Source organism: Antedon bifida, chromosome 9, assembly GCF_963402885.1.
Source record: "Antedon bifida chromosome 9, ecAntBifi1.1, whole genome shotgun sequence".
NCBI classification, from domain to species: domain Eukaryota; kingdom Metazoa; phylum Echinodermata; class Crinoidea; order Comatulida; family Antedonidae; genus Antedon; species Antedon bifida.
Window position 1 is genome coordinate 1,350,342 of NC_136234.1, and position 17,032 is coordinate 1,367,373.

General features: G+C 32.9%; 1 protein-coding gene and 2 non-coding genes across 3 annotated transcripts; 1 reads left to right on the top strand and 2 right to left on the bottom strand.

Annotated features, from left to right (window-relative positions):
* Window positions 1-51: 51 nt before the first annotated feature.
* Window positions 52-123, bottom strand: Trnae-uuc (transfer RNA glutamic acid (anticodon UUC)). The gene has a single exon. It is a non-coding gene; the product is annotated as a tRNA-Glu (tRNA).
* A 383-nt stretch (window positions 124-506) lies between these two features.
* Trnae-uuc (transfer RNA glutamic acid (anticodon UUC)) lies at window positions 507-578 on the bottom strand. Its single transcript has one exon. It is a non-coding gene; the product is annotated as a tRNA-Glu (tRNA).
* Window positions 579-1,540: 962 nt separating this feature from the next.
* Window positions 1,541-8,150, top strand: LOC144851468 (dynein regulatory complex subunit 7-like). The gene is made up of 14 exons (XM_078708957.1): window positions 1,541-1,886; window positions 2,223-2,511; window positions 2,653-2,847; window positions 3,125-3,283; window positions 3,651-3,869; window positions 4,248-4,364; window positions 4,654-4,858; window positions 5,034-5,162; window positions 5,447-5,679; window positions 6,061-6,387; window positions 6,509-6,619; window positions 6,914-7,108; window positions 7,411-7,550; window positions 7,940-8,150. Exons 1-14 carry the CDS (start codon window positions 1,711-1,713, stop codon window positions 8,019-8,021), a joined length of 2,577 nt encoding a protein of 858 aa, XP_078565083.1. The 5' UTR covers window positions 1,541-1,710; the 3' UTR covers window positions 8,022-8,150.
* The last annotated feature ends 8,882 nt before the right edge of the window (window positions 8,151-17,032 follow it).

Sequence of the window (17,032 nt, forward strand, 5' to 3'; positions counted from 1 at the left end):
TAAATTTAATGAAATGTTTTTATTTTGTAGTGAATAAAAAAAAACAAATGCTTCCCGTGCCGGGAATCGAACCCGGGCCGCGTGGGTGAAAACCACGAATCCTAACCACTAGACCACACGGGAGACGCTTGTAGTTCTATCATTCAAGTAACAAAATTGGTCTCGTACTTTAGATATAAATAATACATACATTTTAAAATGTTAATTGTATTTGAGGGGGATTTGTTTAAAGTTTCTTTATTTTGCATGATATAATAATGTGTTTTATTTGTGAACGAATGATTTAAGTGAATTTAATGAAATGTTTTTAAGTGTAAGTGATTAACTCCTGCCTTGTTCTATTGGGGTGGAGCGTTGCTTCTATGTCTGAATAATCAATTTTTTTGTAAATAATAAAATATTATGTAATTTTATGAATGATTTCAGTGTATTCTAAACTAATTACAGTAATTGTTTTTTCTATACTTTTTCTTTTTAAGTTTTCTAAAAAAAAAAAAAACGACAGTTTCCCGTGCCGGGAATCGAACCCGGGCCGCGTGGGTGAAAACCACGAATCCTAACCACTAGACCACACGGGAGATGCTTATTGTTCTCTAACATCCAATCGTTGTGTTTGTCACCAGCATGGTTGATAATACAAGTGACAAAGGTCTCATATAAGACAAAAAGAATTCCATCAAATATGCAAATGTGTAAAATAGTATAAAATTTAGTTGTATTTTAATTGCATTTTGGGAATTTTTTGTTTTGTTTTTCACGGTATAAAAATGTGTTTTGTTTGTTTTTGCCTTTCACTATTTTCATTGCGTTTTAGATATCTCATAGATTAAAAATAATTATATGCAAATTGATATAGGCCTAAATATTTTTTGTTAGTAGCTGATAAATATAGTATTTGAATAAAATAAATAAAAGCCTTGTTCGAACCCGAACATTTACAAAATTGAAAAAAAAAAACGATTAAAAAGTTAGGCATACCGCTATTTTTAAAAGAAAAGTTAAGAAAAAAAGTGTTTTAGTCACGTCTATTAATTTAATTTTCTTTTTTCGCATACAAAATCCAATGATAATTATAGTATGTACAATATTTTTATGGAGGAACAAAAAGATATGTTACCAAATTAAAAACATCATCATTAAATGGTATAATATATAATAACAATATCTGTATAATAATGTATGATGTGTGTTCGAAGATATGATGTAAATTTTTAATAAGAATGTTTAATGACATTATAGATAGTTGCTAAATCAATGATAGGCTAATTTTATACTCATGACGTTGATCAGAGCACCGTGCTTACATAAGCACAATTCTTTGTATAGGCCTAAGGATGTTTTTCACAAGTTCTATACATTTACCATTGAAAATGATACAAGTAGATACAAATAGTATGCACTACCAAAATGTTATCCACAGCACTCTTGCACTATGAAAGGAATGATTAAAACTTCAACGCGAAATAATAGAAAGGGGATTTCCCATCCAGTTAAAAGATTTGTTTGCGCATGCTCAATACATAATTGTTTGCGTTGCTAGGCCATGATAAGCAAAGCATTCACTCGAGGAGACGAGTGCAGAAAACGGACAACAAATTTAGTTAAAATTGTCTTGTATAGCATTATAGTTTAGAGTAAACATTGTAATAAGTGAATTTGTTTATTTTTGTATTTCGAAGACTCTAAATATTTTTACAACGCGTTATTACCATGGAGGAAGAGCAAGCAGCACAGCTAGGCCTGACCACAACAACAGACGAACCTGACACAATGGAAAATGGAGGCGGAGACGCAGAAGAAATCCCCGCCGATGTTCTGGCAGGTATTGAAGAAATAAGAGAAGAGCTCGATAAAATACATATAGATGTCCCTCCAAAAATTGACACGTGAGTTTATTGATATTTTATAGGCTAGACAATACTCATATAGGCCCTAGGCCTAGACTAGCTAGCTAGGCCTAGCCTCTAGGCCTAGGCTAGTTAGTAGTGTAGGCTAGGCCTAGGCCTAGCCTGCTGCTAATGTAATGATAATGTATTGTAGTAAGCTAAGCAGTATAAGGGCCTGTCCATATATATATATATATTTACTAGCCTAGGCATATATTATTATATATTATATAAGCCTGCTGTATTTAATAAAACAAATGTGATACTAATTTTATTAATATTAGATCATTCACTGTCAGAAATTTATTTCTTTATTTAATTATTGTTTTCATTTAGACCAATCATCAATATGGATAGATTCCCAATAACATACAAAGAAAATATTCCAAAAGAAAGGTTGATTCTACAATATGCCGAGAACTTTCGTCGTCAGTTTGTACATCTTTATCGGGACAGGAAGCCGTTGCTGTTAAACCCTTCAAATGAATGCAAAGTTGAGAAGTTTGTGTGTACAACAATCCAACCAACATTACTACCATTTCAAGAACTATATAATTATGATGGCTGTGCCGAATTTGTTGCAGATTACGTCACATTTGAACCATTGGACTCACCGATAGAATTGGTAGGTAAAGTACTACAAAAAACCTACAGTATAATGTACAGTATATATATAAATGTTATTTCATTCCTATTGTCCATTCCTCCCATCCTCAGTAATTAAGCAAAGAATAAAACAATGAAAAGAATTCTGTTTCTTTTATAGCCTAGGACTCTACGTTCACCAACCACCATACTTGAGACACAGCAGGGAAACAGCTTTGAAATGAGTACATTACTGTGTTCGTTTCTTCTGGGAGCAGGCTACGATGCATATGTTGTGTGTGGCTATGCTAACCGTGAGACAACACTGTGTGATGAAATCAGAGAAATTTGTCCGCTGCTAAAAAAGAAGGATGAGGTACTGCATATAATGTCTTTATTTTATAAGCTCTTTACATTATTATTGGCTGTAACAATTACAAAACAAATGCACTCGGTAAATTTGTAATGCTCAACTGAATTAAAGGTTTTTTAGTTTCATTCAACATGCATCCAAAATTGTTTTTGATCATCACAGAATTTGTTTTGAAACACATTTCGGAAATACTACAGCATGTCTGATGTTTGTTGTAAATCTGTCATATTCCTATTATTCTAGCAATATTCCTTGTGATTGAAATAATAATATTTTTCAGGTTAAAGAAGAAGAGAAAAAGAAGGAGTTGAAGAAGTACACCGTTAAACCTCCCAAGGATCTTCAAAGTAAATTTATTCGTAAGCAAGAAATGAGGCGGACGAAAGAAATCGAAAACGAGCTTGAAAAGAAACGACTTGAAGAAGAACAAAAACAGGAGGTTAGAATGCGTACAATGTTTTTAATTATTTCATACACATTACTGTATTATACATTATGGTAAACTATGAACATAATATCAGTTTGGTTTGGCCAAGCAGTTAAGACAGGGCACTTGAACCCACAGCTATATTATTGAAACAGGTTCAAGGCATTATAAGATCTGGTTGTAAAAAAGTCTTCTTGCACTGAAAACTTGATGTCCAGTGTTGCCTCGGTGTTGTAGTCCATTCCAGCTTCTGTTTATTTACGACCTTAAAAGTTCAATCATTTTGTTATGGAGAGACCACAAGAATTGTAATCCCAATGGTATGAAAGAGGAATAACTATAATGATACCAATTAAATGTTGTTTACCAATTTTTGTAGGAACTAGAGAAAGCACCAGCAGATGATTTACATGGTCTTAGAATACACAGTTGGGTGCTGGTGTTGGCAGGAAAACGTGAAGTGCCAGAAAACTTCTTTATTGAACCATTTACCGGCAATTACTACCTCACACATGATGAAAGGTTCCACGGCATCGAATCCTTGTGGAACAACACCAACTACTATGTCAACATGCAAGATTGCTCTAATGGATGTAAGGTAGGAATGAAATCAAATCTTGAGACGATACTGAAAGATTGTATAGGCCTATAATTTATTAGAAAATTCAGCATGTACTGTCTAGTAAAACCATGTTCACCAGCAAAATGGCACACAAGTCTTGATGGAACAGTCTTTGTAGATAGATAACACTAGCAGATAATCATTGAACTGCCCAGTGATATACTGGAAATTAATTCGTTTTTCAAATGGTAAAGATGAGAATATCTGTGAGAATGAGAAAAAGCTGCTGAAACCAAGATTTCGAACCTGGAACTTTCTGCTTGATATGCAGATGCCTTAAACTTTAGATTTGGAGCTTTAATGGTATGGTTCATATTCAACTGGATTTATTTATAACTTACTTTTTCTTGGTAGGACTTGATTTTTGATCTTGGTGATTGCGTCAGGTGGGAGTACATGTTTCCAGGCAACGAGAAACCAATTTTGGAGATTGCTGATGAGGATGAGCTTGAAGCATTTGACGACGAAGAGGTACGTAGTTCTTTTGACATTTTGTTGACATTTGTAGTTTTCTCTCCTCTGTCAGCATACCGCTTACTTATTCAAACTCGCACTTAACATATTTAGAAATCCTACCATGTTTAGACACGTACTTACCATATTTAGACATAGTTACCATATTTAGACATACAGTACTTACCATATTGAGACATACTTGCCATATTTAGACATACTTGCCATATTTAGACATACTTACCATATTTAGACATACTTACCATATTTAGACATACAGCAGTACAAATTGTTAATATTATTTAAGGATGAAGAAAAAGAGGAAGAAAAGCATCTTGATATGCCGCCCTCGTGGGTCAGCCCTATTAACTTGACGTTGAAACAGTTCCAGTCAAGATGTCCGAAAGGAAAGAAGACAATACTTTACAAACGATCCAAACTTGAAAAGTTTGCCCGCTACTTAATGGATGACGGTCTTATAACGAGACTAAGCATATATCACGACAGAGAAAGTTAGTATTTTAATGTTGTATAATGTTAGAGCGTGAACTAGACACGTGTAGGCCATAGAGTTAAGTTTCATTGTTAAACTCTGCTTTCCAACAATGGCTAAACAATACTAGTTTACTGAAGTATCACCAAGAGTGTTAGGAATAAAGTATATGATAATTATTCATTTTTTATTAGTGAAAGAATTAATTCAAGTGAAGGAATGGTACGCACACAGAGCCGATAAACTGGACATGAGGTTCCACAATCACAGATCTGGACAGATTACAGAATACTATAAAGAAGGAAGACAGCAGAACCTCAAAGGTTAATAAACTTTCTAATTGTCACACTTGTCAGAGGTCCCAACTTTGAAAAGTGATATCCAGAGAATTTTGGAAAGCATAGCCAAACAAGAGAGGGTGCTATACATTTTTAAAATACATCAAATTATAGAGGGCGCTGTTAAAAATCTTAAGTATCTGTAAACAATAGATGCCAAGACGCTTTCCAGAAGTGACAAAGGTGGAAAATGTGTTTGCCTTCAGAAATGCATTTTTCAACACCAACAAATCATGTAATTACTTTTATTTAATTTTCAAATCTTACAGAGCATCTTTACAAGGCAACGACACCAGGTCCTGAAACTGAAAGAACTATGATTTTCTATCACCATTCTCGTGTGGACGGACTTGTAAAGCGGGAAGAAACGGCAATGGCGATGACCGAGTACTTCACAAATAGACAAGATTTTCTTCATTACAGGAATATTCAATTTGGGAAGAGACCCAAGAAGCTAGAACCAGCTAATGTAGCCCCTAGTCACAATCCACGGCCAATATTGGTTGGTATATGCATTTTGTTCTCTCGTTATTCTTTATTTCTTATTATGCCTTCGCCTCAGATTGTTATAAAATATATTATTTTTGTGTTCTTTTACATAACTATTCAGAATTTAGAAAATATAGAAATGTATTTTCCAATTTACTTTTTTGTTTACCATTACTAGTTGTGCCATCATTAATTTCCTATGGTACTGTAGGTGAGTCACCAGTACAGTCACTAAATTGAGAAATTTACAATGCAAAAGATAAAAAGTCAGAAGTTGAGCAAGTCATTTTATAATTGTTAGTTCCTGATCCCCCTCCCATCCATATTTCAAAAACCCGAATCCACCACTGAAAATACAAAAATTACTAATTTAATATTATAATATTCTGTCTAGAAAATCACCAACAAATTTCACCGAAACCCAGAAAAATCAGCCAACGAAGACATTGCAGAGTTGGTGTTCCAAATCAAAGATGATCGAATACAGCTGATGTTCCATCACCAGAGCAGCAACATTACCGCATCCACGAGGGAGTTTATCAAACCCCCTAACGCAAATGATAAAGGATCTATTCTGTCGTTCGCACCTGACCTCACTCAGACATTCCAAGTGAACCCACATCAAAAAAATGCTAAAAATTTAGAGGTGTATACCATGCTGGTTGATATGGTAAACCTGGAAGATAAGACAGTGTTGGCAGTACGAGAGTCAGAAGAAGAGGTATATATTTTAAACCATTCTCTTAATGATTTATGAAAAGTCGTCCTGAACTATTTTTCCATTTAATTTAAACTGGAATCATTTTTACTAGATTAGTTTTTTGGTAATACATTTTTAATAGGTTCGAGAAATTCTTGAAAACCGTCTGAATGAGGAGGCCAGGTCAGATTTGGTTATATCCGTGTATGACACTGAACGAAACGAGAAAGCTAAACAGCACAGACTTGACCGAGTAAGTAAAAACTATACATTTAATTATTATACGTCATCTGTCAGGGGAGGATCTAGGGTGGAGGGGGGAGTGCTAAAGTCACATGCTTTCCCCCTCCCCCCTTTTCACAGCTAAGAATATGCAATTGTAAAAAACTTTTTTGATATATATTTTTGATAAACTAATAATATTATATGTTAGGAAAAAAAATTATGGATCCGTCCATGATTATATAGCCTTATTTATGCCCCTCAGTGAGGGTTTCCCTGCTCTCTTAATGGCAAATTTTAGTTGACATTTTTATTGCTTTTGTAGGAAAAATTACTTCTTGAAGAGAAAAAGCGACGAGAGGAGATGGAACTTGACTATCTGGCACCGTTCTTAGCCCAAAAGGGAGACCCAGAACGGCTTAACAAAGACCAAGCAATGGAGCTGAAGTTAGATTGCCTTGCTGACTTGAAACACAGACTGATAGATAAGGCTAATCTTATTCAGGCTAGATTTGAAAAGGTACTTTTTGTTAAATACTCTCACAGATAGGATATTATTTCTATAGTATTAATTCATTGATGGTCTGATTTCACAATAAATCCCCAGTTTCTTTTACCATTTTGTGTCTTTTTGCAAGATTCTCTGCGCCCATTCAGTCGTCCATCGGATGGGGCATTAAGTTGTAGGTCTCTCTACATGTGCATAATAAAGTTCTCTATACACTATTCAAAAACCTGATTCCACTACAACACATTAATTATCTACATTTATAGACTTTTGTACATTTATCATTAAAAGAAATTTGTTTTATATGTTATTAGGAAACTGCTGAATTACAAAAGAAACAGCAATGGTACCAACAGAACCAGGTAAACATGTTAAAGGAAGACGAAGAGGAATATCTTGAATACTGCAGCGAGGCAATGTTTAGGATACATATACTGGAGCTAAGGCTCAACAGGTAAATTTATGACATATATTTTAAGATATAGTTTAATACACATAGTTCAATAATATAGTTTAATATATATATTAATACATAGTTTAAAATATAGTTTAATACATAGTTTAATACATGCTTTAATATTTAGTTTAATATATACTTTAATAATATACAAATAATGAATGATTATGAGTGTAATGGTATAAATAATGGCATGAGGTGAATGATGAAAGGTTATATTTCAACGAGGCGAAGCCGAGTTGACATATAACCTTTCATCATTCATCAAATGTCGTTTACTATTGTGACCCATGTGCACGCCATGTGACCCAGAATCGTCCAATCAAATGACAGAAATTTATGTAGGTGTTATACAATATAGTCTTATATAATCTTATTTTATTCAGACATAAAGAATTGGCTCCGATTAAATATAACTCATTGGTTCAAAGATTACAAACAGATGCTCGTCTTGCGGAATTCTTCTGAAGCATGTAACCAATTGCTGTGATGATACGTACACAATCAAACTTTTTGTTTCATATAAAACATAATTGAATATTTAAAGAAGTTTAAAAATAAATAAATTTATAATAAATAAATAACAGTATAAAAGATATGTTTTTTTTCTGAATCAAAAAAACAAACACTGAATTCAAAAAATGGCAAAATTTGATTTTCCACATAACCGGTTACTATATCATATATTTGCATGCGCAGACGCACATAATGTGTTCTGCACATGTTACCTCAATATACTACATATTTTAAAATGTCAATATTTTGACATAAATGGTTACTATAGCATAATAATCATGCGCAGAGTCGAATAATAGGTTCTGCGCGTGTCATATATGCTATAGTAACTGGCAGTTTTATCGAAAATAAAAGGGTCGAAATTTGGCCATTTTTGGAAAAAATCCCTGTACTATAGTAAGGGAAATTTTCGAAAAATAGCCAATTTTCGACCCTTTTATTTTTTGACATAAATGGTTACTATAGCATAATAAACATGCGCAGAGTCGAATAATAGGTTCTGCGCATGTCATATATGCTATAGTAACCAGTTTTATCGAAAAATAAAAGGGTCGAAATTTGGCCATTTTTGGAAAAAATCCCTGTACTATAGTAAGGGAAATTTTCGAAAAATAGACAATTTTCGACCCTTTTATTTTTTGACATAAATGGTTACTATAGCATAATAAACATGCGCAGAGTCGAATAATAGGTTCTGCGCATGTCATATATGCTATAGTAACCAGTTTTATCAAAAAATAAAAAGGTCAAAATTTGGCCATTTTTGGAAAAAATCCCTGTACTATAGTAAGGGAAATTTTCGAAGAATGGCCAATTTTCGACCCTTTTATTTTTTGACATAAATGGTTACTATTGCATAATAAACATGCGCAGAGTCGAATAATAGGTTCTGCGCATGTCATATATGCTATAGTAACCAGTTTTATCGAAAAATAAAAGGGTCGAAATTTGGCCATTTTTGGAAAAAATCCCTGTACTATAGTAAGGGAAATTTTCGAAAAATGGCCCATTTTCGACCCTTTTATTTTTTGACATAAATGGTTACTATAGCATAATAAACATGCGCAGAGTCGAATAATAGGTTCTGCGCATGTCATATATGCTATAGTAACCAGTTTTATCGAAAAATAAAAGGGTCGAAATTTGGCCATTTTTGGAAAAAATCCCTGTACTATAGTAAGGGAAATTTTCGAAAAATAGACAATTTTCGACCCTTTTATTTTTTGACATAAATGGTTACTATAGCATAATAAACATGCGCAGAGTCGAATAATAGGTTCTGCGGATGTCATATATGCTATAGTAACCAGTTTTATCAAAAAATAAAAAGGTCAAAATTTGGCCATTTTTGGAAAAAATCCCTGTACTATAGTACAGGGAAATTTTCGAAAAATGGCCAATTTTCGACCCTTTTATTTTTTGACATAAATGGTTACTATTGCATAATAAACATGCGCAGAGTCGAATAATAGGTTCTGCGCATGTCATATATGCTATAGTAACCAGTTTTATCGAAAAATAAAAGGGTCGAAATTTGTCCATTTTTGGAAAAAATCCCTGTACTATAGTAAGGGAAATTTTCGAAAATTGGCCCATTTTTTGACATAAATGGTTACTATAGCATAATAAACATGCGCAGAGTCGAATAATAGGTTCTGCGCATGTCATATATGCTATAGTAACCATTTTTATCGAAAAAATAAAAGGGTCGAAATTTGGCCATTTTTGGAAAAAATCCCTGTACTATAGTAAGGGAAATTTTCGAAAAATAGCCAATTTTCGACCCTTTTTATTTTTTGACATAAATGGTTACTATAGCATAATAAACATGCGCAGAGTCGAATAATAGGTTCTGCGCATGTCATATATGCTATAGTAACCAGTTTTATCGAAAAATAAAAGGGTCGAAATTTGGCCATTTTTGGAAAAAATCCCTGTACTATAGTAAGGGAAATTTTCGAAAAATGGCCAATTTTCGACCCTTTTATTTTTTGACATAAATGGTTACTATAGCATAATAAACATGCGCAGAGTCGAATAATAGGTTCTGCGCATGTCATATATGCTATAGTAACCAGTTTTATCGAAAAATAAAAGGGTCGAAATTTGGCCATTTTTGGAAAAAATCCCTGTACTATTATAAGAGAAATTTTCGAAAAATAGCCAATTTTCGACCCTTTTATTTTTTGACATAAATGGTTACTATAGCATAATAAACATGCGCAGAGTCGAATAATAGGTTCTGCGCATGTCATATATGCTATAGTAACCAGTTTTATCGAAAAATAAAAGGGTCGAAATTTGGCCATTTTTGGAAAAAATCCCTGTACTATAGTAAGGGAAATTTTCGAAAAATAGCCAATTTTCGACCCTTTTTATTTTTTGACATAAATGGTTACTATAGCATAATAAACATGCGCAGAGTCGAATAATAGGTTCTGCGCATGTCATATATGCTATAGTAACCAGTTTTATCGAAAAATAAAAGGGTCGAAATTTGGCCATTTTTGGAAAAAATCCCTGTACTATAGTAAGGGAAATTTTCGAAAAATAGCCAATTTTCGACCCTTTTATTTTTTGACATAAATGGTTACTATAGCATAATAAACATGCGCAGAGTCAAATAAAAGGTTCTGCGCATGTCATATATGCTATAGTAACCAGTTTTATCGAAAAATAAAAGGGTCGAAATTTGGCCATTTTTGGAAAAAATCCCTGTACTATAGTAAGGGAAATTTTCGAAAAATGGCCCATTTTCGACCCTTTTATTTTTTGACATAAATGGTTACTATAGCATAATAAACATGCGCAGAGTCGAAAAATAGGTTCTGCGCATGTCATATATGCTATAGTAACCAGTTTTATCGAAAAATAAAAGGGTCGAAATTTGGCCATTTTTGGAAAAAATCCCTGTACTATAGTAAGGGAAATTTTCGAAAAATGGCCGATTTTCGACCCTTTTATTTTTTGACATAAATGGTTACTATTGCATAATAAACATGCGCTGAGTCGAATAATAGGTTCTGCGCCTGTCATATATGCTATAGTAACCAGTTTTATCGAAAAATAAAAGGGTCGAAATTTGTCCATTTTTGGAAAAAATCCCTGTACTATAGTAAGGGAAATTTTCGAAAAATAGCCAATTTTCGACCCTTTTATTTTTTGACATAAATGGTTACTATAGCATAATAAACATGCGCAGAGTCAAATAAAAGGTCCTGCGCATGTCATATATGCTATAGTAACCAGTTTTATTGAAAAATAAAAGGGTCGAAATTTGGCCATTTTTGGAAAAAATCCCTGTACTATAGTAATGGAAATTTTCGAAAAATGGCCCATTTTCGACCCTTTTATTTTTTGACATAAATGGTTACTATAGCATAATAAACATGCGCAGAGTCGAATAATAGGTTCTGCGCATGTCATATATGCTATAGTAACCAGTTTTATCGAAAAATAAAAGGGTCGAAATTTGGCCATTTTTGGAAAAAATCCCTGTACTATAGTAAGGGAAATTTTCGAAAAATAGCCAATTTTCGACCCTTTTTATTTTTTGACATAAATGGTTACTATAGCATAATAAACATGCGCAGAGTCGAATAATAGGTTCTGCGCATGTCATATATGCTATAGTAACCAGTTTTATCGAAAAATAAAAGGGTCGAAATTTGTCCATTTTTGGAAAAAATCCCTGTACTATAGTAAGGGAAATTTTCGAAAAATGGCCCATTTTCGACCCTTTTATTTTTTGACATAAATGGTTACTATAGCATAATAAACATGCGCTGAGTCGAATAATAGGTTCTGCGCATGTCATATATGCTATAGTAACCAGTTTTATCGAAAAATAAAAGGGTCGAAATTTGGCCATTTTTGGAAAAAATCCCTGTACTATAGTAAGGGAAATTTTCGAAAAATGGCCAATTTTCGACCCTTTTATTTTTTGACATAAATGGTTACTATTGCATAATAAACATGCGCAGAGTCGAATAATAGGTTCTGCGCCTGTCATATATGCTATAGTAACCAGTTTTATCGAAAAATAAAAGGGTCGAAATTTGGCCATTTTTGGAAAAAATCCCTGTACTATAGTAAGGGAAATTTTCGAAAAATGGCCAATTTTCGACCCTTTTATTTTTTGACATAAATGGTTACTATTGCATAATAAACATGCGCAGAGTCGAATAATAGGTTCTGCGCCTGTCATATATGCTATAGTAACCAGTTTTATCGAAAAATAAAAGGGTCGAAATTTGTCCATTTTTTGAAAAAATCCCTGTACTATAGTAAGGGAAATTTTCGAAAAATAGCCAATTTTCGACCCTTTTATTTTTTGACATAAATGGTTACTATAGCATAATAAACATGCGCAGAGTCGAATAATAGGTTCTGCGCATGTCATATATGCTATAGTAACCAGTTTTATCGAAAAATAAAAGGGTCGAAATTTGGCCATTTTTGGAAAAAATCCCTGTACTATAGTAAGGGAAATTTTCGAAAAATAGCCAATTTTCGACCCTTTTTATTTTTTGACATAAATGGTTACTATAGCATAATAAACATGCGCAGAGTCGAATAATAGGTTCTGCGCATGTCATATATGCTATAGTAACCAGTTTTATCGAAAAATAAAAGGGTCGAAATTTGGCCATTTTTGGAAAAAATCCCTGTACTATAGTAAGGGAAATTTTCGAAAAATAGCCAATTTTCGACCCTTTTATTTTTTGACATAAATGGTTACTATAGCATAATAAACATGCGCAGAGTCAAATAAAAGGTTCTGCGCATGTCATATATGCTATAGTAACCAGTTTTATCGAAAAATAAAAGGGTCGAAATTTGGCCATTTTTGGAAAAAATCCCTGTACTATAGTAAGGGAAATTTTCGAAAAATGGCCCATTTTCGACCCTTTTATTTTTTGACATAAATGGTTACTATAGCATAATAAACATGCGCAGAGTCGAATAATAGGTTCTGCGCATGTCATATATGCTATAGTAACCAGTTTTATTGAAAAATAAAAGGGTCGAAATTTGGCCATTTTTGGAAAAAATCCCTGTACTATAGTAAGGGAAATTTTCGAAAAATAGCCAATTTTCGACCCTTTTTATTTTTTGACATAAATGGTTACTATAGCATAATAAACATGCGCAGAGTCGAATAATAGGTTCTGCGCATGTCATATATGCTATAGTAACCAGTTTTATCGAAAAATAAAAGGGTCGAAATTTGGCCATTTTTGGAAAAAATCCCTGTACTATAGTAAGGGAAATTTTCGAAAAATGGCCAATTTTCGACCCTTTTATTTTTTGACATAAATGGTTACTCTTGCATAATAAACATGCGCAGAGTCGAATAATAGGTTCTGCGCATGTCATATATGCTATAGTAACCAGTTTTATCGAAAAATAAAAGGGTCGAAATTTGGCCATTTTTGGAAAAAATCCCTGTACTATAGTAAGGGAAATTTTCAAAAAATGGCCAATTTTCGACCCTTTTATTTTTTGACATAAATGGTTACTATTGCATAATAAACATGCGCAGAGTCGAATAATAGGTTCTGCGCATGTCATATATGCTATAGTAACTAGTTTTATCGAAAAATAAAAGGGTCAAAATTTGGCCATTTTTGGAAAAAATCCCTGTACTATAGTAAGGGAAATTTTCGAAAAATAGCCAATTTTCGACCCTTTTTATTTTTTGACATAAATGGTTACTATAGCATAATAAACATGCGCAGAGTCGAAAAATAGGTTCTGCGGATGTCATATATGCTATAGTAACCAGTTTTATCAAAAAATAAAAGGGTCGAAATTTGGCCATTTTTGGAAAAAATCCCTGTACTATTATAGTAAGGGAAATTTTCGAAAAATAGCCAATTTCCGACCCTTTTATTTTTTGACATAAATGGTTACTATAGCATAATAAACATGCGCAGAGTCAAATAAAAGGTTCTGCGCATGTCATATATGCTATAGTAACCAGTTTTATCGAAAAATAAAAGGGTCGAAATTTGGCCATTTTTGGAAAAAATCCCTGTACTATAGTAAGGGAAATTTTCGGAAAATGGCCCATTTTCGACCCTTTTATTTTTTGACATAAATGGTTACTATAGCATAATAAACATGCGCAGAGTCGAATAATAGGTTCTGCGCATGTCATATATGCTATAGTAACCAGTTTTATCGAAAAATAAAAGGGTCGAAATTTGGCCATTTTTGGAAAAAATCCCTGTACTATAGTAAGGGAAATTTTCGAAAAATAGCCAATTTTCGACCCTTTTTATTTTTTGACATAAATGGTTACTATAGCATAATAAACATGCGCAGAGTCGAATAATAGGTTCTGCGCATGTCATATATGCTATAGTAACCAGTTTTATCGAAAAATAAAAGGGTCGAAATTTGTCCATTTTTGGAAAAAATCCCTGTACTATAGTAAGGGAAATTTTCGAAAAATGGCCCATTTTCGACCCTTTTATTTTTTGACATAAATGGTTACTATTGCATAATAAACATGCGCAGAGTCGAATAATAGGTTCTGCGCATGTCATATATGCTATAGTAACCAGTTTTATCGAAAAATAAAAGGGTCGAAATTTGTCCATTTTTGGAAAAAATCCCTGTACTATAGTAAGGGAAATTTTCGAAAAATAGCCAATTTTCGACCCTTTTTATTTTTTGACATAAATGGTTACTATAGCATAATAAACATGCGCAGAGTCGAATAATAGGTTCTGCGCATGTCATATATGCTATAGTAACCAGTTTTATCGAAAAATAAAAGGGTCGAAATTTGGCCATTTTTGGAAAAAATCCCTGTACTATAGTAAGGGAAATTTTCGAAAAATGGCCCATTTTCGACCCTTTTATTTTTTGACATAAATGGTTACTATAGCATAATAAACATGCGCAGAGTCGAATAATAGGTTCTGCGCATGTCATATATGCTATAGTAACCAGTTTTATCGAAAAATAAAAGGGTAGAAATTTGGCCATTTTTGGAAAAAATTCCTGTACTATAGTAAGGGAAATTTTCGAAAAATAGACAATTTTCGACCCTTTTATTTTTTGACATAAATGGTTACTATAGCATAATAAACATGCGCTGAGTCGAATAATAGGTTCTGCGCATGTCATATATGCTATAGTAACCAGTTTTATCGAAAAATAAAAGGGTCGAAATTTGGCCATTTTTGGAAAAAATCCCTGTACTATAGTAAGGGAAATTTTCGAAAAATGGCCAATTTTCGACCCTTTTATTTTTTGACATAAATGGTTACTATTGCATAATAAACATGCGCAGAGTCGAATAATAGGTTCTGCGCATGTCATATATGCTATAGTAACCAGTTTTATCGAAAAATAAAAGGGTCGAAATTTGGCCATTTTTGGAAAAAATCCCTGTACTATATAGTAAGGGAAATTTTCGAAAAATAGACAATTTTCGACCCTTTTACTTTTTGACATAAATGGTTACTATAGCATAATAAACATGCGCAGAGTCGAATAATAGGTTCTGCGCATGTCATATATGCTATAGTAACCAGTTTTATTGAAAAATAAAAGGGTCGAAATTTGGCCATTCTTGGAAAAAATCCCTGTACTATAGTAAGGGAAATTTTCGAAAAATAGCCAATTTTCGACCCTTTTTATTTTTTGACATAAATGGTTACTATAGCATAATAAACATGCGCAGAGTCGAATAATAGGTTCTGCGCATGTCATATATGCTATAGTAACCAGTTTTATCGAAAAATAAAAGGGTCGAAATTTGGCCATTTTTGGAAAAAATCCCTGTACTATAGTAAGGGAAATTTTCGAAAAATGGCCAATTTTCGACCCTTTTATTTTTTGACATAAATGGTTACTATTGCATAATAAACATGCGCAGAGTCGAATAATAGGTTCTGCGCATGTCATATATGCTATAGTAACCAGTTTTATCGAAAAATAAAAGGGTCGAAATTTGGCCATTTTTGGAAAAAATCCCTGTACTATAGTAAGGGAAATTTTCGAAAAATGGCCCATTTTCGACCCTTTTATTTTTTGACATAAATGGTTACTATAGATTAATAAACATGCGCAGAGTCGAATAGTAGGTTCTACGCATGTCATATATGCTATAGTAACCAGTTTTATCGAAAAATAAAAGGGTCGAAATTTGGCCATTTTTGGAAAAAATCCCTGTACTATAGTAAGGGAAATTTTCGAAAAATAGACAATTTTCGACCCTTTTATTTTTTGACATAAATGGTTACTATAGCATAATAAACATGCGCAGAGTCGAATAATAGGTTCTGCGGATGTCATATATGCTATAGTAACCAGTTTTATCAAAAAATAAAAAGGTCAAAATTTGGCCATTTTTGGAAAAAATCCCTGTACTATAGTACAGGGAAATTTTCAAAAAATGGCCAATTTTCGACCCTTTTATTTTTTGACATAAATGGTTACTATTGCATAATAAACATGCGCAGAGTCGAATAATAGGTTCTGCGCATGTCATATATGCTATAGTAACCAGTTTTATCGAAAAATAAAAGGGTCGAAATTTGTCCATTTTTGGAAAAAATCCCTGTACTATAGTAAGGGAAATTTTCAAAAAATGGCCCATTTTCGACCCTTTTATTTTTTGACATAAATGGTTACTATAGCATAATAAACATGCGCAGAGTCGAATAATAGGTTCTGCGCATGTCATATATGCTATAGTAACCAGTTTTATCGAAAAATAAAAGGGTCAAAATTTGGCCATTTTTGGAAAAAATTCCTGTACTATAGTAAGGGAAATTTTCGAAAAATAGCCAATTTTCGACCCTTTTTATTTTTTGACATAAATGGTTACTATAGCATAATAAACATGCGCAGAGTCGAATAATAGGTTCTGCGCATGTCATATATGCTATAGTAACCAGTTTTATCGAAAAATAAAAGGGTCGAAATTTGGCCATTTTTGGAAA